Below are 25557 nucleotides of genomic sequence, written 5' to 3'. Positions count from 1 at the left end.
ACACAAGTGTGTCTTCAAGTTGACACTAGAATGATTCCTAATCTTACCAGTAAGATTTTAAATCAAATATGGAGTAGCTATTATGACTGGTAATTACATATGACAATTAAAACAGCCACAATTAGTCTTATAATGTTATAAGAATTAGACAGATTCAGGCGTCTTACAAATAAGTGCTAGAAAATCTGGTTTATATACTAGATAAAAATTAACCATCATGTTTGATCAACAGATTCCCAAAGAATGTAACGGCAAATGCCACCAATAACAATAAAAATGTTATTTGTCATTATTTTGGATTGTGACTAGAAGCAAAAGAATGATGACTATTAACTGACAAATAGTTATTACTAATGAAACTGAAAAAGATGACTTCCTAGTATTAAATAATTACTAGTAACAAAAAGAAATACCACTTAATTCCAGTGACTAAATGTTAAAACGGCTTGCCATACTAATTGTACCATTCTCGGCTTTCAAACAGTTTAATTCAATTGGGTTCTAGTTCCACACATAAACTAAATTTAAATCTGAGTCTTGCTGCAATGTGTCAGATTGCATCCTTTGGACATCGTATCAGGGAAACAGGTTACAGTGTCCAAAGCCATGCAATATCGGAGATGCACGTGGGTCGCATTGCTGAAGGGACGCGATGTGAAGTGATTTGGGAAGTGCTGCAGCCATCACAGAGGGAGTTACGACAATATTTGTGAACGGAAGAGGGCAGCCACATGGATCGACACTGAGCAGTACGGGACGAAAACTACTCCCAGTGTAGATCCTATCTGAGGGGGCTTCAATCAGTCGGCTAGGGCCAACATCACTAACAAAACTTTAGACCCTTCGCTTCACGTTCCGAGCTCAGCTTCTCGTCTGACAGTTACGTTTACAATTACTGAATCGCGACAGATGGACATAGCGGGGAACTAACGCAGCGAATCCCTCGAGCGGCTACAGGTTGCTTCCCGCATAGACACCCCCATCGGTGCCGTGGCTATCCCGTTACCTAGCGACTTCACTAAAGTTGAGCACTTTGTCAGAGCATTCCCAACGAACGGGGCAAACATAAAAGCACCTCTGAAATCTGCTCCAATGCAAAGGCGGCATCGCAATAGCTCGGCCGCTGCAAATACTCCAAATCCGCCGCGGCGGTCCGAGAGTTGCCCCTATTTCTCCGCGTTAACCTCGGCCGATCGGGGTCTCTGTTTTCCTGCTCGGAGGACACATTAACAGCCGAGGCCATGTTGCAAAGTCTGCGCCGAGCGTCTCGTTATCCGCGCTAGTGTATTTCCCCGCGAGCGTTTAGTGATATCCGAAGAAAACCAAGTTTGTCTCTCGTTGATCCCAGATCCGCGAAGCACTTCATACTCCTGTTTGAGACGGCGAGTCAGAGTCTGCGCCTTCCATTCCAACATTTCGCGAATCTGGAGGTCTCCAACAATTCCCCACTTTCACGCCGCCCGCCGGAAAGTCCGCGATATCAGAAGGCGAAGTGGATGCTGTGGAAACGTCGAGCCCTCGCTGGCTGAAGCATTCTGTGATCTATGTGGTCCCTCCTCAGGCCGCGCGACAAGGCGATCTCTGAGAGATTCAATAGATGTGAAAAAAAATCACTCTCCATTCGGAGACAGAGGAGGAGGGGCGTGGCAAAGCCACTCGAAATCCCGCCTCCGGGGCTGTCAGAGGGCTGGGGTTCCTGGGCTCTGATTGGTTCCAGAAGGGCAAAAATTACTCAGCAAACACGACTATTATTAGCTGCTTAGCAACAGCTCACCAGAGTAGAGAGACCACCCAAGCCGCGAGCCCTCGTGTGTGCATCTCAAACTTCAGGGGAGTCTTAAAGACGCAAAGCCCACTTTCTGCAGGGTCCGAGCGCTGGGTCCGACTCGAGCCGCGTCCAAGCGCCAGAACAAATCTCCAAGAGCAGAAAAGCACAGACGAGCCGTTTTGAATGAAATTGTTTTCATACAGCAAAAATACATTAAACATAAATTTGACATTTGGCAGACGCTGTTATTCAAAGCGATGAACACTTCATTGAAGATATTCCCTAATTTTATCTGTTAAATCAAACCCATAACTGTGGTGTAGCTAACGTCCTGCTCTACTCTTTGAGCTACAAGAATGCAAAATACATGAAATAGTTACAATCAATTATATTTACATCCTGTGCCAAATTGTAGACAAGAACTGTAAGTAATTGTGTACTTTACTTGTATTGACTTCCCTTTCCCATTCCCAGCTGGGCAGTTTGGATATTGGCCATTCTGAGAGCACTGGCTCCTGGCTACAGGGCAAAGGAAAAATGCAATTAATGAGAGCTGTCTTTTATAGTGCACAGGTGGGTTACAGTTTTGAACAAGTCTGTGCCAAAACATGGGAATTCCTTGTCTTGCTGCCCTTTTTCATCAAGTGTATTGTGTAAACATGACATAGGTTTTGTACTATGCATATCACACATCCAAAAATAGTTTATGACTATTGACAATGAAAAATCTCTTGCACCAAGCCGCAATGCTGCTCTGCAATACATCATGATTAGTTTTCCTTTGCATTATTATTCAATCTCTTACAAACACCAAGCACATTATTCAACACAATATAATACAAATATAAGCAGCTATAAACACTGAACGATGATTGGGGTGGTGATGTCATCAGTTTAAGAGACTATGGGAGGAAAACCTTGACATTAGTACAAAAATAAGATACATCGTTATGAAGAATCCATTTCCTATTTCACCCCACTATCAGGAAATTATTACAGCCATATTATTTTCCTCCAGAAAGGGAAAAAACTGGACCATTAGTCATTAACTTCCTCTGCTGGATTATATGATCTGTCTTGAGCGCTATGTTTCACTCAATCTCTCCCAACAGTCCTGTAGTTTGCCATGGTTCCCACTACAGTGATGTACCCATGACTTTTCTCATGTTTACTCTATAGCACAAGGTTGTGCTCAATCACGCAGATGTGTTTGACAGCTCTGAGAACTTCTCTGCCAGTGTTTACACTCTCCAATTTCCTCTGTGATTGTGTGGCTCTTGTATAATCAGTGTGACACCACTTCAGAAAAACTGCCTATTTACCTTTGTGCAAAGGCTGGATGTTTTCAGTGGTGGAAATGTTTTATATTGCATATTTTTGTGTGATTTAAATGTAATAACAAATGTTTAAGGTTATTTCTAGAACTATATCTTCAGAATTCTTTTGGGGAAAATGTCAATTAAAATGTCATATAGCTTTTATTTGTGAAACATTATTGACAAAAAATAACCATAGAGGCAAATGTGATACTGAAAGTGACGAAAAATGTACGAGCCCTTCAGTGAATAAATCCATCCCTCTTTCTATAGAAATATTTAAAGTATTAAATGTAAAAATATTTAAAGTATTTTGTAGGGAGCCCCGTACATGGCATGCAGGAAAAAAAATAGTAGGCTAAATCGTGCCACGATTTACTATTTCGTTGCCTCGATTTATAAATTGTGCGCATGATTTACTAATTCGTTCCCTCGATTTATAAAGCATGATTTACTAATTCGTTCCCTCGATTTGCTAAATCGTGCACACGATTTATAAATCGAGGGAACGAATTAGTAAATCGTGCGCACGATTTAGCCTACTATTTTTTTCCATTTTTTTTCTTGCATGTCATGTAATTTTGGAATATTTTATCCTGAGAAAAGTATTTTAAAACAATGCTTTAGCTTTAAATTCAAGTTTTAAACTCTTAAAGAAAGAAAGAAAGAAAGAAAGAAAGAAAGAAAGAAAGAAAGAAAGAAAGAAAGAAAGAAAGGAAAGGAAAAGAAAATTAAAGAAAAGAAAAAACGTATAGTGTTCTATAACCTCTAAAACTTATAGAGTTCTAACCTTGTTTTGTTTGTATTTATTTTAAAAAAAATTTGTAAATCCCTTCAGAGCGGTTGGGTCTCCAATGCCTAGATCCTGGTCTATGTTTAGCCTACAGTCGCAGCAATCATCATTTTCAGGCTTAAGTTTGGTCCCTTCCCATATCTAAAAAAATTCTGAAGCATGCACTTGTTTTGTGTTTTGTTTTCATTTCATCATAGAAATCTACCATACTTCCTTTCTGTTCCCCCACCTTCTGTCCTCAGCAGTTCACAGAAACATAACACTCCAGTGAACATGAGATTGGATTTGTCTAAGTCTCCACAAAAAAAAAAAATTAATCATTCCATTCTCTTTAGCATGATGTGAGTAGCTCCCCAGCGTCCAGGAACACAAAATGTCACACATTTATTAACTAATTATACAGTATATTTCTATACCTCATGAGAGGTCCTTGGAAATCATGAATGTCTTGCTTCACAGCTGTGAAGTTTGTCCCGCTATACAGACTCTCCTCGAAAATACTGTCCAAAAGGACAGAACAATAAAACCTGATTTGCTTTACTATACAAATTTATTTGCATAATAATGCATGGTAAAATCTGCCAAAAGAGTGCCTGATGGTTGAATAATCTTATAAAGACTGTATTAAAGAAATATTTTGCCAAAAAATAAACATTTACAGGAATTGTACTCACCCTCAAGCCGTCAAAGATGTACATAAGTTTGTTTCTTTATCTGAACAGATTTGAAGAAATTTGGCATTACATCACTTGCTCACCAATGGATTCACAGAAGTGAATGGGTGCCATCAGAATGAGAGTTTAAACAGCTGATAAAAACATCACAGTAATCCACAAGTAATCCACATGACTCCAGTCCATCAATTACAGTCTTGTGAGGTCAAAAGCTGTGTGTTTGTAAGAAGTAAATCCATTATGGTGTTTTAACTTTAAACTGTAATTTCTGGCCAAAATATATCCATAATTCATTATAACATAATTCATAACATTTCCTCTAGTGAAAACGTTAATCCCCTGTTGTTCTCTCACATAAAAATCCGCTAACACTTTTTTTTTTTTTTTTAAATGTTTTGGACTATTGTGGTTAGAGAAAGCAATATAATGCATAGAGGACTCATATTTTAGACAGAAGCAGCAGTTTGAAGTTAAAAATTTCTTCGTATTGAATTTTTTTATTACAAACACACCTTTTCACTTCATAAGGAGAGGAGCCGTGCTTTTATCAGCTCTGTTTGGACTCTCATTCTGACGGCACCAATTCACTGCAGAGGATCCATTGGTGAGCAAGTGATGTAATGCTACATTTCTCCAAACCTTTTCTGATGAAGAAACAAACTCATCTACATCTTGGATGGCCTTGAGTACAATTTCAGCAAATGTTAATTTTTGGTAAACTATTTCTTTAAGCTTATTATAATTGATCAGTTCAGAGTAAAATGCTGCAAAAACAAAATACTCTCCAAAAACAGAGTCATTTTGGAGTGAATTATATGACGACGTGGCTCTCCGGCAAGTACCTACAGCTTGCGCGCAACTCTGTGGCTTCGAGCCCTAAAAGACCCTCTGTTCCTTGAAGCATTTTCAGATTGGCAATTATAAAGTAAACACAGCTGGCTGTAATATATGTGAATTCATTGGCTGCATCATGATTATTTAGGCAAAAAAGTTTTACATATACAAAGCTCGGCAGCTGATTGAGCTTCTCAGAGGCGTACTGTCTTTATAAAGAAACCTTTATTTATTGAGAAATGGTGAATGTAGAATCTGTGTGGACAGGTTTGCATTGCAGTCTCTTGACAGAGATATTGTTTCCTAACTAAATGTATTATTCTAAACTAAATCTCGCTGTCCGGACACTGCCAATATTACATATGCTATCTGTTCTACACATCAGCTATGCAAACTGTCACTGATGTGACATCATTTATGGTTATGTACTTAATATGCACGCCAGCACCAAAAATTTAAGACTTGCAACTTGAAAGAGAGCTGTGCGCATCATTGACATTTATGAGTGTATGAGAATACGTCGATGCCCTGATGTTAAATCAAATCTGATGTTTTCAGGCTCTGAATTATTATTCATCATGTTTACTATTACTTTTGACATATGACACTGTCCGGACACTGCCAATATTACATATGCTATCTGTTCTACACATCAGCTATGCAAACTGTCACTGATGTGACATCATTTATGGTTATGTACTTAATATGCACGCCAGCACCAAAAATTTAAGACTTGCAACTTGAAAGAGAGCTGTGCGCATCATTGGCATTTATGAGTGTATGAGAATACGTCGATGCCCTGATGTTAAATCAAATCTGATGTTTTCAGGCTCTGACTTATTATTCATCATGTTTACTATTACTTTTGACATATGACAGAGAGACATCTGTAGTCATTTACCACAGGCCATGCTTGGATTGAGCTCAGGGACAAAGCATGAGCAAAATACCGCACTCTGTTCGTTATTTAGATGTCTTTGCTATGAACTCTATTCCTATCCCTTCATCACACCATTTTATAAAATGTCAAGTATACAATGCAAACCTCTCCCACTGGCTTTTCAAATGTGTGGTGTTTTTATACACAAAAGTTGTTTTGAGGTCCGATCAATGCCTGCCTTGTAGATTTACAACCTTCTTTCTTCAGCAGACAATCGCTGGTGACTCTGAGAGCCTGTTAGCACTTATGAAATAATTTGGGAAAAACACATCACTTACTGATCGAGTGATGGGTTGAGAGGAGAGAAGAGGTGTGGTGCAGATGTTGAGGTCCAGCTGCAGGTCTTGCAGGGACAGGAACCTGCAGGGTGATATTTTGATGGAGATTTCTGACAATAAGACCATGCTGTTGTATATCACACAGTATAAGAGTATGCTTTGCTTCCTTTTAGCCAAATCCTATTAATTTTCAGACTGAAATATGAATGCAGAAAAACATGGGGTAAATGTTGAATGTTGAAAGTATGTTTGGTGTGACTGAAAATCTACTGCCTTCCTCTTTCCTTCTTTTGTTACAATAAACTGTACTCACATGACAGCAAGGTTTGTATAATATGTCTGCAAAAAGTCATTTGCAGAATGTCAAATAACACTGCCATAACATGGAGCGCAGATGAATGATCTTATGCTCTGGGAGATGTTTTAGTTCTATTGTTCTCATGCACATTTATGCACCATAACTTAAAATAAAAAGTGGTTTACAGTATCATATTTGACAAAAATAAAATATTAAATTGCATTTAGTTTCATTACATTGCAAACCACTTTCCTCATCATCATTTACTCACCCTATTGTTCCAAACTTGTATGACTCTCGTTTTGAATCGAGGACGATTTCAAGCTTTAAAAAAAAGATTTCAAGCTTTAAAACATCATAAACGGATCATAAAAGTCACCCAAACAATATTTAAGTAATTTGACGTCACACAATAGGCTTATGAAAGGAACAATCCTGAGTACCATTAGACGAACTTACCAAAGCTGTGCAATCTATGAAGAAGGGTAAATCCCCGGGCACAGATGGCCTAACTATTGAGTTTTATGCATACTTTTGGGAATCTATTAAAAGACCATTACTTAGAATGTACAATGAATATATTATTAATGAGGAATTATGTACCTCTATGAAACAAGGCCTTATTACCTTGATACCAAAACAAGGCAAAGATCTTCTCTCCCTTGACAACTGGAGGCCAATAACTTTACTAAATTTAGATTATAAAATTCTATCATTAGTTCTTGCAAAAAGATTAAAAACAGACTTAAACTGGTTTTATGCCTAAACGACATATAAATTGTAATATCAGGCAAATTTTGGATCTCATAGATTATGCTAATTATATTAACACTGATGCAATCATTCTGTTCCTAGATTTTTACAAAGCGTTCGATACTATCGATCATAAATTTCTATTTTCTACTCTAGAGTTGTTTGCTTTTGGAGATAATTTTATAAAAGTGATTAAAATGATATATAAGGATATTAATAGTTCAGTTCTCTTACAATTTGATACTTCTAATAGATTTCCTATCAACAGGGGTGTTAGGCAAGGTTGTGGAATCTCCCCCTTTCTGTTCTTATTAGTTGTGGAATTACTCTCTTTAAATATTCAAAATAATCCTGATATCAAGGGGTTAACCATTTTTGATCGTGAGATTAGAATTTCACAACTTGCAGACGATACAACCCAGAAAATACAAATCAGGTTGCAGAAGTACTTGAAATCATTAACTCCTTTTCGGAGGCTTCTGGTTTAAAATGAAATATTCCTAAATGTGAAATGTTTTGTTTATTTGATAACCTTGAAACCTCTGTGAATAATATACCTATTAAAGATAATGTGAAATATCTCAGCATCCATATTTCCAAGAAAATCTCTCTTAGGCAAGAAATGAACTTTACTCCTAAAATCAAAAAAGCAAAACTAATATTTAACAATTGGCTTCAAAGAGATCTATCCTTTCTTGGTAGAGTTCTTTTAATAAAAGCATAAGGTCTGTCTCATTTTATATACCCATCGTTTTCATTATTTGTTCACGATAATACATGTAAACAAATTAATAGTTTATTGTTTAACTTTATTTTGGAAAAACAAACATCAACATTTGAAGAAACAAGTTATTTGCGGAAACTTTGTTTTGTTCACAATTTCTCCCCGCATAAAGTGAAGCTATGGAACAACGAAAGTATTTTAGTAAAGAACAAGTCGATTTTTCTTAAGAATTGGCATGAAAAAGGTATTAATTATCTTTGTGATATACTAGATCCTCAAGGGAATGTTTACTCTTATTGTGATTTCATGTTTAAATACAATTTCCCTGTGGTTCATAAGGAATTTCTTACAATTGTTAAAGCTATACTTAATGGTCTTGTTCACTTAATGAAATGGCATCTATCATTTGAAGAGATTGTAAAAAGGGAACCAAATTTTTTGGTTGATGACAAGTGCATTTATGACCCAAAATGTAATAATAAAATTATAAGAAATGTGTTTCAGTCAAGGAAAAGAATAACTCCGAGGGGAATTTTATGGGGGAATTCTTTAATAGATAAGATTAATTGGAAAAAAACATGGCTCTTACCTTATAAATTCTGTGTCCCCAACAAAGTAAAATAATTACATTTAAAGATTTAGCATAACATATACCCCACTAATGAGATTACATCCAAATTTGGTAATCCTCATCTGAATTGTAATTTCTGTAATGTCAGCATTGAGTCTATTGATCATTGTTTTTTTCAAATGCCCCCTTGTTAAGGAATTTTGGTCTGACGTGTCAAAATTATTTTCTTCAAAATCTAATGTAGACATTGATGTTACTATGTGTGATATATTTTGTTATTTTTCACATTGTAAACATAACATAGAATATATAGGAAATGTATTTATTTTATTGGGAAAATATTATATTCATAAATGTAAATTTTCTTCAACATCTCCAAAATTACATAATTTTCTTTGTGACTTTAACCACTTAATTATAACACTAAAAAATATTAATACCAAAAAAAGTGCCAAATTTGTGAAACTGTATAATGATCTGCTGAAAGGTACATCATTTTGATTTACTACCTCTGTATTTTTTGTCTTGCAAAGGGCGGGAAGGATTTGGCAAAATCTTACTGCTTTAAAAGCAGTCCAATCAGGAATATGCCTATCGGTTTCCGTTCAGTCATGCTATATAAAGAGGAGAAATCCTGTGAGCAGATTTTAAGTGATTTATTTTGCATTGTCTTGTTTTTTCGCTTAAATTGGGTGGCATAGTGTGAGACAAATGCAGGATAGTTGGCAGCTCCCATTATAGCTACTTTGACAACGGTGTCTTTCGTTTTATGTAATAGCACATTCTTTAAAATATCTTCTTTTGATGATATTTTCCTTTTTTTGGATGAGAGTAATTGGTGATACATTTCATTAATTTTTGTGTAACTGTCCCTTTAAGTCAAACTGTAAAAAAAAAAAAAAAAACATCCATCAGTAATGCTCCCTTTTCCTCAGCATTGTAATTCACATGATTCCCCAGCATTAGGAGTAGCTCATTCCCTCTGCTGTCATTTCTTATCATGGTGGGAGTGAGATGTGAGAAAATCTGATTGTTCTTTTTGACGTAACAGGTAAATTAAGCACTGCAGATGAACATCTTCTATAATAAATGTTGAAAAAAGCACTAGAATGGACAGAAATGAAAATATGCTTCTTCTCAAACTATCTTTAAAAGCAACACCAGGTGCTAATCATATACAAGCATACTGATGATAATGAGCCTTGAGACAGCCTAGAATAAATGAACTTCTTTTCATCTGTCTCAGACCAGGGTTATCTCCAGTGGGGGTGCAGGGCTGACACAGATTCAGTGGAACACCTGGAAAGCTTCACTAACATACCTTTTGTCTTTTGGTCAGATAGCTTACACAGAGAGGGCCAGTGCCAGACTTTGTTTGTATTATGAAAGTGATTATTCCTGACTGTCAAACACAGCATTCAGGGAGACGTATGGCCACATGTGCTGCAGGGGTGTTTGCACGTGGCAGCGACTGAGAGGAAAATCTTGGGAAAATAAACAGTTCATACAGTTGTATTTGTTAAGCAGATGCCTGTCTTCTTTCAGTCCGTACACAGTGCTGTACACAGCACAATGAAAATCCTGATCGGGCCCCACAAAAAGCATGCTGGCACCAAGTTTTAGAGCTTTTTGATAGCTAGTTTACATGTTAACTTTTATAATTGCATTTACTTCGTAATTGGTTTCAAACAATTTAAGGAAGTTTAAAACTGACTGTTTCTAGAGCATAGATTTCAATTTTTATCACTGCAATAGCCAAGACTGTACTCCCTGGTATAGTTATATGTCTGAGCGCAGTCAGTTTTACACAACCAAAAGTCACCCTCAGTTAGTGTGTGTCTTCTTATGTGTTTAGTTCACGTCTGTGGCAAGCAGGTCTTTCCTGAAATTACAAGGATTGTTACTGACAGGTGGTTTAAACAAACACAACTCAGAATTACAGTCAGACTTTCTTGATTAACACAGACATCAACCAAGTTTGCATGTGCATGCATTTCATATATCCTGTTAAAATGCAACCTTTATATAGCTCTAGAGTCAGGTTTCTAAAACATGACAAAATTCAAAGAAGTTTTAGGCCTAGCACCATTTAAAGGCCGGGACACACCAAGCGGGCCGACGGCGAGCGGCAGTTTGCCCGATTCAACATCGGCGTCGGGGCCGTCTGCGCGAGTGAGAGCTGTGATTGGATGTTCAGTTTAGCGAACGAGTCAGTGCCCGAGAATTAAAGCAAAAGTGATGAAAACGAGCACGTAAATGAAGACAGAAGGCTGTTCAGTGATCTTTCCCAATCATTCTAATACTCGAATGTTTTCAGAACAACATGAGCCGCTTAAAATGATTAAAGGTATCAATGTTACTGGCATTCAAAATGGTAAGCAAGCCTGCTTTGTTTACGTTTCGTATATCTGCGTTTATCTCGTATATCTTTGTTTCGGTTTCTCCTTTTGAATGACGAATATATAGTATTGATAGCTGCTGATATAGACAGTTAATTCTTCTCACGCATGCGCAGAACGCATGTGTTAAGCCCCGTTCACACCGTCAGCGACTTTTTCGCTGCTTGACGTGGCTGGCAATTGAGGTCGCTAGTGGGCGTTCCCACTACACTCCACTACAGCAGATGAATCACGTGCTCTCCACTGACTTCACTCCCATTGGTTGTCGCTCGCGAAATTCGCTGCTTATTTGCATAAAGTTGAAGAATTTTGAACTTTTGTCGCTTGACACGCCCACATTCCGTCGCCAACGGTCACTGTCGCTCGTGTCGCCGGAAGTCGCCAGCTCTCCATTGAAAATGAATGGGATTCTGTCGCTCTGTCGCTGTGTATCGCTGGCGGTGTGAACGGGGATTTTTTAGTTTGCCGTCGGCTGTAGTCTGTGCGGAGTGTTCGAGCGCAGCTTTATGCACCCCATCGCCCCACCCCTAATCCTAACCCCTCCCCCACACCTACTCCTAAACCTACCAATACTAGGGGGTGCATAATTTGTCAGGGTGCAAATTTCGGCACTACACCGGCGTGAGGCGACAACGCCGTCGGTTTTTCGTCGCCACTAGTTCCTTGAAGTCGGCTTGGTGTGTCCCGGCCTTAACAGTGTTTACCAAGTCCTTACAGTTCAAACAAATGTGGATATTTATGTGTTTATTAAAGGGATAATTTATCTAAAAAAATAACAATTCTGTCATAATTGATGTTGTTCCAACCTTGTACTGAAAAAATTGGTGATGATGAAACAATTTTCTTGTAAAACCTCATTGACATTTATTGTACAGACACAAACCAGACATTTTTCATAATATCTTCTTTTGTGTTTCACAGAAGAAAGAACTGCAAAAGGGTTTGAAATGAGGGTGAGTACATTTTTTTACATTTGTGATACATCTTAAAACAAAGAAAACGTTTATTATACCATTTTTAATGTGCATATGTGTTGAGTATAATGGGTTAAAGACCCTTATAGGCACAATATGTAATTTTCGCCGCTGGAGGGCGCGTATTCAAAATAAACAAAAAAGCAAAGGCTAGTTTGATGACAGCGTGACTGAGTGTGGAATCATGGGAGTTGTGGTCTTCATCCCCACAGCCGATGCAATCCGACGGGACTCGGGCAGAAATCATGTTCATGGATGAGCTAATGATTTATTAAGGTAGTAGAATGAAGCAGGGTGAGGCTGAAAGCCGTCGAAGCGAAACGAGACGGCTCGAAAGCAGCGGAGCTTTTATTATATATTTTATTATATTTTATTATGCCACAGTCGACCGCTTCCGCTCCTTCCGGTCGTGCGTATGTGGGAACAAAAACAGCACTGTTTTATCATACTACATTTGAATGTTCTGTTATAATGCTACTCTGTGCGGTCGTCACCGGTCTAATAAAACGCACAACATATTAAAGTGTCTTTGGTGTTTCCATGTTTTCTACAAAACAAAACCGGAAATCGAGGGATCATGACGTCATTGGCAGGCGTCACAAGGACACTATAGACACGGTCCGTGTCACTAGTTAAAATTGCTTATTTCTCTGGATTTAAACATTCTTCGAAACATTTGGGATAATGTAAGGACACAAGTCAGCAGAATATGACCTAATGTTCTGTTCTAGTGGTTTTTGGATATTTTAATTTTTAAAATCTTACATATTGTGCCTTTAATGACTGCTGTCAAACATAAAACCTCAAATATTTTCCTGAATTCATTTCTTATGTTCAAAGCTATAGACAAGTCTGTGTTTGCATCCTCATTTCACACAATAGAGACACGTGGTTTCTCTGGTAAAGACGAACATTCCTTTTATTGTGCTGGACTTTTTCCCCCCTCTTGGAGCCCAGGAGGAGTGCAAGCTCCCCGGAACAAACCTGGGAGGTACGAGACCACACACCAAGCAGTATTTAGTTTACCGCTCATAGGCAGAATGCCTCTGCGCTCAGCTTGCTATCTGGTATCAGTGCTTAAACATGACCTGAAACATGAAATAAACTTCTGAAAGTCAGTAACAAAGTATAATATTTGTTGCTTTATGACCACCCACATGTATTTATGTAGCTGCAGGTCACTGACGCTGCCTTCAGTGGCGTTTATGAATGTGTAACCATAATGCCAGTCACTGTGTGACTCTGTATTAAACTTTCACTGTTTCAGTTGGGTCACATTAAGGCGACTCTGTTGGATGGGGTGAACTGTAGGACAGTGTGAACAACACAAAGCAGATACAGTTGATTGCTTGTTGTTTGCATTCCCCCTAGTGACCAAACAGGATAAGAAAAAAGGGACAAATTCTTTGCCACCACTCAAACTTATCTTTAGTAGGCTATCAATCAGAATATTGCTGAGCAGTTTTGGGTCATTGGTAGCTTTATAGTTCTTTGTTGCTACTTATTTTCTTTTTTCTAAAAACTGTTTTTGCTGCTTCATATTTTTGTGGAAACCAGTAAGTTTGGGGTAATTTTTAAAAAAAATTTTTAAAGACATTAATACTTTTATTCAGCAAGGGTGCATTAAATTCAAAAGTGGCAGACATTAATAATGTTACAAAATATTTCTAATTGACTTTCTATTCATCAAAGAATCCTTCAGTGTCCACATTAAGGATCATGTGACACTGAAGACCGGATTAATGGGTGCTGAAAATGTAGTTTTGCCATTGTAGGAATAAATTACTTTTTAAAATGTATAAAAATAGAAATTGTAGTAATATTTTACAAATTACTGTTCTTACTGTATTTGCAATCAAATAAATGCAACATTGGTTAACTTCTTTCGAAACATTAACAAATCTTAATTATTCAACATTTTTGACCATTAGTGTATTTACTGCATATTAAATATAAAATGTATCTTTCAAAGTGATGTTTTAATTTATGAAAAGATTCTAAAACAACACAAATACTGTAAGGATTCATGAAAACATGCATACACACACACATATATATAAACTTTATCTCATACGTTTATTTAAATTACAAAAATAATTTATGTGCTCATATGCATTATTTACAGTTAGAGTATATGTTTTGATTATAGGCTGTGTAAGAAAATGATTTATTTGTAGACGGGCCACACACAAAGATGAAAAACAGAGAGATAGAGGAGAGAGAGTAATCCACCGTGAGTTATAAACAGATCCCTTATGTGGCAATGGTGTGAGAATGTGCTCTGAGAGGTCACTGAGGATTGTTATGTGTATGGTCTGATGCCAGCGACTCGCAGCCTCTTAAAACATCTCATGAACATGTTTAGAATCTACAATGTCACAGCACTTCTGTAAGTATGGACACTAAAGTCCCTGTGGGATTTAAACGTATTAAACTCCCTGTTTGGTTGAAAGTTTTGGTTGAAAGTTTGGTTGAACATTTCCACCACAATGTCATTTATAAGACCAAGTCTAATAGTAATTATGTATTGTGTTTCATTCTTTGGTGGAAATTAAATTTTGGGAATTAAAATGGCTGACTCCTTTGTCTTGAGCAGGCTAATTCCATAGCTACCTTAAATAGAATTAAAAAACTTTTTTTTCATTCTTTACCTGTAAGTCGACAAACTTACAGCTTGATGACCAATCCGTAGCATTAAATAAACACAATTAAATAACTTTTTCATTCTTTTTACATTGTTTTACAAAATTACAGCATGATTACTAAATAATGCACCATAAAAATATGGAATTTACAATGTTCTTCATCGATACTGACGGATGACTCATTGTAAAATAAGTAGACTAACCTTTGATAATACTTTATGGCAATATTGTTGGTTGTGGTGGAAATGATGGCACAACTGTGGCTTCTAAATGTGTACAAAAAAAATAAAAATTCACTGAACAAATTAGACTATTATAGTTTAATAATAAAAGAATTTGAATTTTCATTGTGTTATTAAATCTGAGTCCAGGACAACGATAAATAAATAGCTGTAAGATTTTTATTATGCCACAGTCGACCGCTTCCGCTCCTTCCGGTCGTGCGTATGTGGGAACAAAAACAGCACTGTTTTATCATACTACATTTGAATGTTCTGTTATAATGCTACTCTGTGCGGTCGTCACCGGTCTAATAAAACGCACAACATATTAAAGTGTCTTTGGTGTTTCCATGTTTTCTACAAAACAAAACCGGAAATCGAGGGATCATGACGTCATTGGCAGGCGTCACAAGGACACTATAGACACGGTCCGTGTCACTAGTTAAAATTGCTTATTTCTCTGGATTTAAACATTCTTTGAAACATTTGGGATAATGTAAGGACACAAGTCAGCAGAATATGACCTAATGTTCTGTTCTAGTGGTTTTTGGATATTTTAATTTTTTAAATCTTACATATTGTGCCTTTAATGACTGCTGTCAAACATAAAACCTCAAATATTTTCCTGAATTCATTTCTTATGTTCAAAGCTATAGACAAGTCTGTGTTTGCATCCTCATTTCACACAATAGAGACACGTGGTTTCTCTGGTAAAGACGAACATTCCTTTTATTGTGCTGGACTTTTTTCCCATCTTGGAGCCCAGGAGGAGTGCAAGCTCCCCGGAACAAGCCTGGGAGGTATGAGACCACACACCAAGCAGTATTTAGTTTACGCTCATTGGCAGAACACCTCTGCGCTCAGCTTGATATCTGGTATCAGTGCTTAAACATGACCCGAAACATGAAATGAACTTCTGAAAGTCTGTAACAAAGTATAATATTTGTTGCTTATGACCACCCACATGAGTGTATTTATGTAGCTGCAGATCACTGATGCTGCCTTTGGTGGCGTTTATGAATGTGTAGCCATAATGTCAGTTACTGTGTGACTCTGTGCAGTTGGGTCATATGAAGGCGACTCTGTTGGATGTGGTGAAATGTGTGGTACAGTGTGAACAACACAAAGAGGATACAGTTGATTGCTTGTTGTTTGCTTTCCCCCTAGTGGCCAAACTTGATAAGAAAATAAAGACAAATTCTGTGTCATCCCTCAAATTTATTTTTAGTATGACTATCAGTCAAATATTGGTGGGCAGTTTTGGGTCATTGGGAGCTTATTTTCTAAAGACTGCTTAATTTTTTGCTGCTTAGAAATCAGTGGTTAAGTTGTATTTACAACACTGTTCCAGAACAGTTTAAACCAAATATTCAGATGTGTGCAGCGCATTTTATGGAGGACTGTTTCCTGAACCTGGGAGAGTAGACTTCAATGCCGGCTGTTCTGACTCACAGACTGTAAGTACGTTCCCATATTTAAAGAATTTGGCACTGATTATTCAAACACGAGTTTTGAGCATTGTAGAGTAGGGCTTGTTGTTTGTCATTTCTCTGATCACAAATGCAGACATGGTTTTATGTTTACGGGGCACGATGCAACACGTAAAAAGACAGTATAAGTCATTATAATCCATAATTATGTCCCCACTGGATGCAACAAATGCCTTGTTTATAATGGGTTTTAATGTTTTTGTCTCGTCGCTCCGGCCGGACAGGGCATCACAGTATGGTGAGGGGCGTAACATTTCTGTCACACGCTTGAGGTATTCGGCCAATCACAACGCACTGGATAGCTGGCCAATCAGAGCACACCTCACTTTTCAGACTGATGAGCTTTGCAAAAAATTTTCAGAATTTTCAGAAAGGCGGGACATAGAGGAGAAACAATAATGTGCAGTATGTGGAAAATAATGTGTTTTTGAACCTTAAACCACATAAACACATTTCATTACACCAAATACACAAAATAATGTTCTTTTTAGCAACATCATATGACCCTTTTAAGGGTAAAACAATAAAATCTATAGAAAGTACACTGTAAAAAATAAAAGAAAGATCATTTACAAGAGTGTTTGTTTACAAGAAAATACTATTTAAGTCTTTCCTTTTAAAAAATCATATTTAAATCAATGTTTTACTTGTCATTTCTTTGTAAAACTTTCTCAAAGTATATTTAAAAAAAATAACTCTTTGGCTTAACACGATTCAATCATGGACAGTGGTTCCACGTGATTGAATCATGTTATTTGGACATGTTTTTTAGTTGACTTTACTCAGTTTGCTTTAGTTATTCCTACATGAAATATTTGAGTAAAGATAACATGTTTCCATCATGTAGAACCACGGTCTATGCAAGTTCAGTGTGTTCAAGTGTTCTAAGAACACATTAGCAAGTAAAACATAACATTTATTTACACATATGATGTTAGTTTTTGGCAGTTTAAGGTGTACATCCCTAGCATTTCCATTGCTACATCCATTCGAGTTGCTTTTTTTAATTATAACAGCAACTTTTTCTAGCAGGTCCTCAACCCAGGCACATGCTCCACACTTCACCACAACTTGCCCAAAAACACCAACATAACAGAAAGTCTTTTATAAATGCCAACATAATAGAACATTAGACATTAACAAGTCTCCCTATTTTCTCATTTTGATAAAAAATGCATAAAATACCCCTTTATTTCAACATTTTCTCTCCCCATGTCCAGCCCTGCACAAAGCATAATGGAAAGTAAAACTTATTTTGAGCTACTATATTGAAACATAGAGTTTCAAAATGTCAACATTTTCATTTCAAAATGAAAACATAGAGTTAAGCTGGTTTCAAGTCAGTTTGATGCAAGTTTGAATGATACATGCTCCACACTTCACCACAACTTGCCCAAAAACACCAACATAACAGAAAGTCTTTTATAAATGCCAACATAATAGAACATTAGACATTAACAAGTCTCCCTATTTTCTCATTTTGATAAAAAATGCATAAAATACCCCTTTATTTCAACATTTTCTCTCCCCATGTCCAGCCCTGCACAAAGCATAATGGAAAGTAAAACTTATTTTGAGCTACTATATTGAAACATAGAGTTTCAAAATGTCAGCATTTTCATTTCAAAATGAAAACATAGAGTTAAGCTGGTTTCAAGTCAGTTTGATGCAAGTTTGAATGAAAAACCTATGAAAGCCCGTATACGCCACTGAATAAAAAATAACAAAGGTGATTGCGACTTTTTATCTTACAATTTTTGACTGCTTTTATTGTCCTCATTTGTAAGTCGCTTTGGATAAAAGCGTCTGCTAAATGACTAAATAAAATAACAATTCTGACTTTTGTCTCGCAATTGTGAGTTTATATCTCGCAATTCTGACTTTTTTTCTCAGAATTGCAGGATATAAACTCGCAATTGCGAGAAATAACGCAGGTTAAAAAAAGTACACTTACATAATGCACTTAACGTGCTCTAATTTCATGCACTAATTTTGTACTTAATATACTAAAAATTATTTTTTAGTACTTAAGATCAACTAAGTGTACTCAACTGTGCTATTTTGGGACTTTCTTTTAGTATATTAAGTACAAAACTAGTGAAAATAAAGCACTTTAAGTACATTATGGAAAGTTACTTTTTTTTTTACCTTGGAAAATCTCCAAGTTTGTATCTTGCAATTCTAACTTTTTTTTCACAATTGCGAGTTTGTATCTTGCAATTCTTTACTTTTTTTCTCAGAACTGCAGGATATAAACTCGCAATTGCGAGAAATAACGCAGGTTAAAAAAAAGTACACTTACATAATGCACTTAACGTGCTCTAATTTCATGTACTAATTTTGTACTTAATATACTAAAAATTATTTTTTAGTACTTAAGATAAACTTTATAAACAATTGACTTTGTTCTCACAATCGCGAGTTTGTATCTTGCAATTCTAACTTTTTTCTCGCAATCGCGAGTTTGCATCTTGCAATTCTAACTTTTTACTCGCAATCGCGATTTTGTATCTTGCAATTCTAACTTTTTTCTCACAATCGCGAGTTTGTATCTCGCAATTCTAACTTTTTTCTCACAATCGCGAGTTTGTATCTCACAATTCTAACTTTTTTCTCACGATCGCGAGTTTGTATCTCGCAATTCTAACTTTTTCTCACAATCGCGAGTTTGTATCTCGCAATTCTAACTTTTTTCTCACGATCGCGAGTTTGTATCTCGCAATTCTAACTTTTTTCTCACAATCGCGAGTTTGTATCTCGCAATTCTAACTTTTTTCTCACAATCGCGAGTTTGTATCTCGTAATTCTAACTTTTTTCTCGCAATAGCGAGTTTGTATCTCACAATTCTGACTTTTTTCTCACAATCGCAAGTTTGTATCTTGCAATTCTAACTTTTTTTTCACAATTGCGAGTTTGTATCTTGCAATTCTTTACTTTTTTTCTCAGAACTGCAGGATATAAACTCGCAATTGCGAGAAATAACGCAGGTTAAAAAAAAGTACACTTACATAATGCACTTAACGTGCTCTAATTTCATGTACTAATTTTGTACTTAATATACTAAAAATTATTTTTTAGTACTTAAGATCAACTAAGTGTACTCAACTGTGCTATTTTGGGACTTTTTTTTAGTATATTAAGTACAAAACTAGTGAAAATAAAGCACTTTAAGTACATTATGGAAAGTTACTTTTTTTTTTACCTTGGAAAATCTCCAAGTTTGTATCTTGCAATTCTAACTTTTTTTTCACAATTGCGAGTTTGTATCTTGCAATTCTTTACTTTTTTTCTCAGAACTGCAGGATATAAACTCGCAATTGCGAGAAATAACGCAGGTTAAAAAAAAGTACACTTACATAATGCACTTAACGTGCTCTAATTTCATGTACTAATTTTGTACTTAATATACTAAAAATAATTTTTTAGTACTTAAGATAAACTTTATAAACAATTGACTTTGTTCTCACAATCGCGAGTTTGTATCTTGCAATTCTAACTTTTTTCTTGCAATCGCGAGTTTGTATCTCGCAATTCTGACTTTTTTCTCACATTTGCGAGTTTGTATCTTGCAATTCTAACTTTTTTCTCACAATCGCGAGTTTGTATCTCACAATTCTAACTTTGTTTCTCACAATTGCGAGTTTGTATCTCGCAATTCTGACTTTTTTCTCACAATCGCGAGTTTGTATCTCGCAATTCTAACTTTTTTCTTGCAATCGCGAGTTTGTATCTTGCAATTCTGACTTTTTTCTTGCAATTGTGAGTTTGTATCTTGCAATTCTGGCTTTTTTCTCAGAATTGTGAGATATAAACTTGCAATTGCAAGTTATAAAGTGCCGTTCTGAGGAGAAAAAAGACTGTTCTCAGAATTGTGAGTTTATATCTCGCAGTGCTGACTTTATAGATCGCAATTGCAAGTTTGTATCAGGCAATTTTGAGAGAAAAAAGTCAGAATTGTGAGATGTAAACTCACAATTGTGAGAAAAAAAGTCAGAATTGTGAGATAAAAAGTCACAATTACCTTCTTTATTTTTGTTTTTCAGTGGTGGAAACTGGCTTCCATAGGAAACCTGATATAATGGCTTTAAATCAAAAAGAATTGTTTAAATAATGTAAACAGCATTAAAAAAAATCACTTTTTGAGTGTAAATTCTGTACCCTTTTCCCCCTGTATATTGAATAGTTTATTTGATGATAGTACAAATAATCGATGAAGGCATGATAAATGACACTTGCATGTATACATTATTCATTACCATTAGTTGGGGTGGAGTTGTGTGGTTTGACAGACAGGACCCAATAGAGTTTAATTTGATCAGTAGAAAGGTTTTTGCCCAACAACAATATACAGTGATACAGTATCTTGTTTAAATGTTGTACTTTGGCTAGCATAATTTATCTTTTCCGTCTGTTTGAAACACTAGAGAAATAATTCCCCTGCACTGAAGTAGAATGATTTGTGGAACTAGCTGCCATACGTGCCAGGGCTGTGGACATTGGGTTCTGCTGAGCTGGTGCATTTCAGAAAGCCTTTGTTGTTCCGTTCAGTAATGCAACGCTGTTGGTCCGAGGTGCCACACAAAACCCAAGCCAGCGTGCCAGTGCCTAACAGTGGCGGGAGAACGTCTAGCTGCAAGGATGAATAGGCTATTCCTACCAACTGTATCAGAATACTCCAAAAATGTCAACACCAGCAGGTTTTTTCACTGTTCTTGTGTTTTGTTTGCTTATCAAATCAGTCTCAGACCAGTAAGAGGCCCATCGAGGCTTTTGATGATTGAGGATAAAGAACAGGCAGAGTTATATTGGATGCTTGATGTGTTTATTGTAGCTCAAGTCAACAAACAAAAGGGCCCTCTATGGGGTCCCGGCATAATGAGCGCCGCTTCAGTTGTAAATATGTTTTTTTTTTCATCCAGTCTTTCCATCTCAATGCAGGACAAAAGAGACCAGCCCATCCAATTCAGGTCACCCTTGAATTTGGTGATGTAGCTCACTGAGCTAAATCATTTGTGTCACAATGTCTCAAGAGGACGATGGGAACGACGATAAATGAATAAATAGTGTACTTTGTAAAGTAATTCTGCTATCCGCACTCTTTCTGCAACTAGTTTCTGTGCCTTTCCATAATAGACCCCACTTCAAGACGATCAGTGTGTGCTTTTCAAGTGTGTGCTTGTGGTTGTATAATTGCCTGTGTGAGAGACAAAGAAAGCGGGATAAAGGGGCTGGATTTAGTTCAAGAAGCTTGGAGAATGTTCAAGTATTGTACAACTACATTGAAACGCATGGCAGCACTCTATTTGTCGCTGTCTTGGATGAGGACAACATCTTTGATTGCAGTAATATTCTAAAATAATTTCTAAGTAACTACTGTTGATGTGTGGATAGTTACATTTATATACAAATGAGGAAAAAAAAGGTAGGAGGAAGGAAAACAAAAGAAAAGAGAAGCCCTTTCCACCCAAAAAGCATTAATATTCTGAGCCATGTGACATTCTAAATTAACAGTGCGAGTAAATAGCTGACAGAATGCGGCATATGTTGCCAAAGTCGGGTCCAAAGAAATCACAAAAGTTCTATGTAGTCGTTCCAGAAATCTCGAATTATTTTGCAAGCATGAGGCTCTGGTGAATTTAACCACAAATCAGCCGCTTATGTCTCTCTGAGACACGCTAGTAGTTTACATGAAAGTTTTAATTGTGTGCATCCTTACGGTTTTAGCAGTCCTAGACTGTCACAGATCCTGACAAATCTGGATGGAAAAGAAGACTTGTGCCTTGTGGATGAGGGGCCGGGAGAAAATATTACGGTTCTATCAGACACCTCATTCAGACTGTTTGAAAGATTCAGTGGTGTGTCTGTGATGTTGACCACACAAACAGAGACGTGGGGAAATGACGCAAATCTTCTGGAATCTGCAAGAGACAGACCTCACACACAGCTGAAATTTCCAGCTCGACAGAAAGGAGATTTTGTAACTCTTTACTGCTAATATGAGGAAACGCATTGGAGAGGAACATAGTGGGATAAGACTGAGAGTGTAAGCGCACAATCACTCTGTTCATATAATTTTTTAGTAGCAGTTATTTGTGATGGATTTCCAGGGTAGACCACTTTTCTTTTTTTTTGTGAATGAAAACAAGGTTAGGAGGGATAGACTTCCAGTCTATTTAATACTGTTGTTAACACTAAAAAATATGCCTATTCCAAAAATTCTTTGTGTCAAAAACATACTGGAAAACGTGTTGAGAAAAATAGACATGACATGACTAAAGATATTACAACCTACTGAATGTCTATCCCTCACAATCTCTGTTTAATTCGCAAAAAAAGTAATGATGTCCATTCAGAATGTGGTCTGAAAGCTGTTGATGTAAAGGTTGCCATTTTTAACACAATTATTTATTTGACATTTTTACCCTCTGCCATCTTTTTTCTTTCTTTCTTTCTTTTTCTTCCTTCATTCCTTCCTTCCCCCTCTGGCTCCCTCTATATACAAAAGGGGAAAATATTCCACATTTTACATTATTGCCATACCATTCTAAATGCTGGTCAGAAATCGTCAAAATTAATCACACACACACACACACTCACACACACAGGTTTGCATTTGTGAAAAGTGGGGACATCCCATAGGTGTAATGGTTTTTATACTGTACAGACCGTATATTCTATTGGCAATTCTATTTACCAACCCTACCCCTAAACCTACCCCTTACAGGAGACTTTGTGCTATTTCAGATTTTCAATACACTCCATTCTGTGTGATTTATAAGCGTTTTGAAAAGTGGGGACATGGGGTAATGTCCTGAAAAGTCACCTTCTCCTTGTAATACCTATGTCATACCTTTGTCATTATAGAAATGTATGTCCTCATTTGTCACAAAAACGCGAAAACACGCACATACACACACACACACACACACACACACACACACACACACACACACACTTAATATCCTAATGATTTTTGGCATAAAAGAAAATTCAATAATTTTGACCCATACAATGTATTGTTGGCTATTGCTACAAATATACTTGTGCTGGTTTTGTGGTCCAGGGTCACATATATTATTTTGTAGTTATATATTTGTAGTTTTCAGAGTGGAAACTGCTTTTTATACATTAAATATATAGCCGTCTTTATATTTGTACAAAGGGGCTCCCCTCACAATGGGATCATCATATTTGGAGGTTTGTGTCATCAACAAACCTTTGGTTAAAAACCTTTGGTCCAGTGTGTAGCGCATATATCTTCACTGACTGCAAGCCAATACAGGATTAAAAACAATAACAACAACAAAACCCTTTTTTATTTCCATAATCAATTCAAATGAAGTTGAAACGGTCATTTTTGGCATAGCTGTAATTGGTTTTGGCTTTCTAAGCTTGGGTGACTCATGGGAGAAAGTCTGTGAAACACAGATGGAGCATTTCCTAAGCGCAGGGAGAAGAAGACAAATCTCCCATTCAGCATCTGCAGTGAGGGGAAACTTCAGCGGTCTCTGCTGCCTGCGATCTCACACTGCTAATGACAAATGCCCTTTACACTACCTTATGGGACGACATAATGTGCCTGGAGCTCAAAATTACAACACTGCGGCCTATTGTAGCCAGGAAAGTCACCTAAGGGCATTGATTGCTCAGGAAAAGCTTGATGTGTCTCCATTTGAACATTACACCTCAGGAAATGTTTTACCTGAACGACTGTGGATTTTTGTGGTAGAAACAATCAAGAGGGCCTATGTGAATGAAAATATAAGGAAACAGCCTGTCGTTATTGTTATCCAAGCTAAAGATGAGGAGGAAGTGGGGGATGGCCCGTGTTGTCCGCTCTACTATGGTACACTGCAAGACAAAAATGGAACTTTCTGTTCCTCCTCTCTCAACGCTGGGAATTTATAGGGCAGCTGCTGCAGATGTTCTTATAAAGAAGCCCAAACAGTCATGACAGACAGTTTACATAGCAGTAGGCGTAGCACTGGGTCGCACACAACACTTGTTCTTCTACTGAAGCACATAGGTCTGTCTACCCCCTATGAAAAACAGCTGCCCAAGATGGGTGGTAATGGTGAGGTCAGTCAGAATGAATGCGTTAAAGAGATACGGACCACCCGTGTGCAAAACCATTAACCACTTTCGTTGACCATAATTAGCAGATTTGATGGCTCCCCAGGAAAGAGGTGCATAATCTAGTGAGAAGTAGATATACATTAGCAGGACGTCAAACAAACGAGTGGAACTTTTCCAGTCTGAGACGAGCTGTCAGTGTAGGTCATGCTGTTGCTGTGCTAATTTGCACTGGTCTGGTCTGGTTACCAGACACAACCTGCTGTATTTAACTGCAATTAAAAATATTTTTTGAATATATTTAATTTGAAGCTTGACTGTCAGCATATTGATCAGGTGCTTAGGTAGAATATGTGCCTTTTTTGCAGATAGAACAATAAAGCCTCAGTTCCCATAGCTCATGTATAGCTGATTTTAAAGTTTTATTATTATTATTATTGATGTTGTTGTTATTATTAAGACTTAGATGTTAGCCAATGTTATTTTAGAATTATTTATATACTATTATAGTATGTATTAATATTTTGAGCATTGTTTTTAATTTTCAGTTTTAATTTTATTTTAAATTTGAGTGTTTTTATGTGCTTTTGTCATTTTTATTAGTTTTTTATTTAGTTGTTTTTAGGCAACATTTCAAATTTTCGTTGTTCATCTAATGTTGGCATTTTATTTCAGCTTTATTTTAATTTATTTTTAAAATGATTTTGACCGGTTTTAATTAACAAAAACAACGATGATGTTAATATTGGTGTTAACCTTTTGCTGACGTAAGCTGTCCCTGCAAGTGAAAAAAATTAACAGTATA

The 25557-nt window shown here is 36.7% G+C and overlaps 1 protein-coding gene across 1 annotated transcript in view; it reads right to left on the bottom strand.

Annotated features, from left to right (window-relative positions):
- The window catches only part of ptch1 (patched 1), a 67143-nt gene extending 65563 nt beyond the window's left edge, over nucleotides 1-1580 (bottom strand). Inside the window, exon 1 of the mRNA XM_016295413.1 lies at nucleotides 1076-1580. Within this exon, the coding sequence (XP_016150899.1) occupies nucleotides 1076-1243 (168 nt within the window). The 5' untranslated portion in view covers nucleotides 1244-1580. The remainder of the gene's footprint in view (nucleotides 1-1075) is intronic.
- Nucleotides 1581-25557: the final 23977 nt, after the last annotated feature.

Source organism: Sinocyclocheilus grahami, unplaced genomic scaffold, assembly GCF_001515645.1.
Source record: "Sinocyclocheilus grahami isolate Dianchi unplaced genomic scaffold, SAMN03320097.WGS_v1.1 scaffold336.1, whole genome shotgun sequence".
Lineage (NCBI taxonomy): Eukaryota > Metazoa > Chordata > Actinopteri > Cypriniformes > Cyprinidae > Sinocyclocheilus > Sinocyclocheilus grahami.
This window is presented reverse-complemented; position numbering and strand designations above follow the sequence as displayed.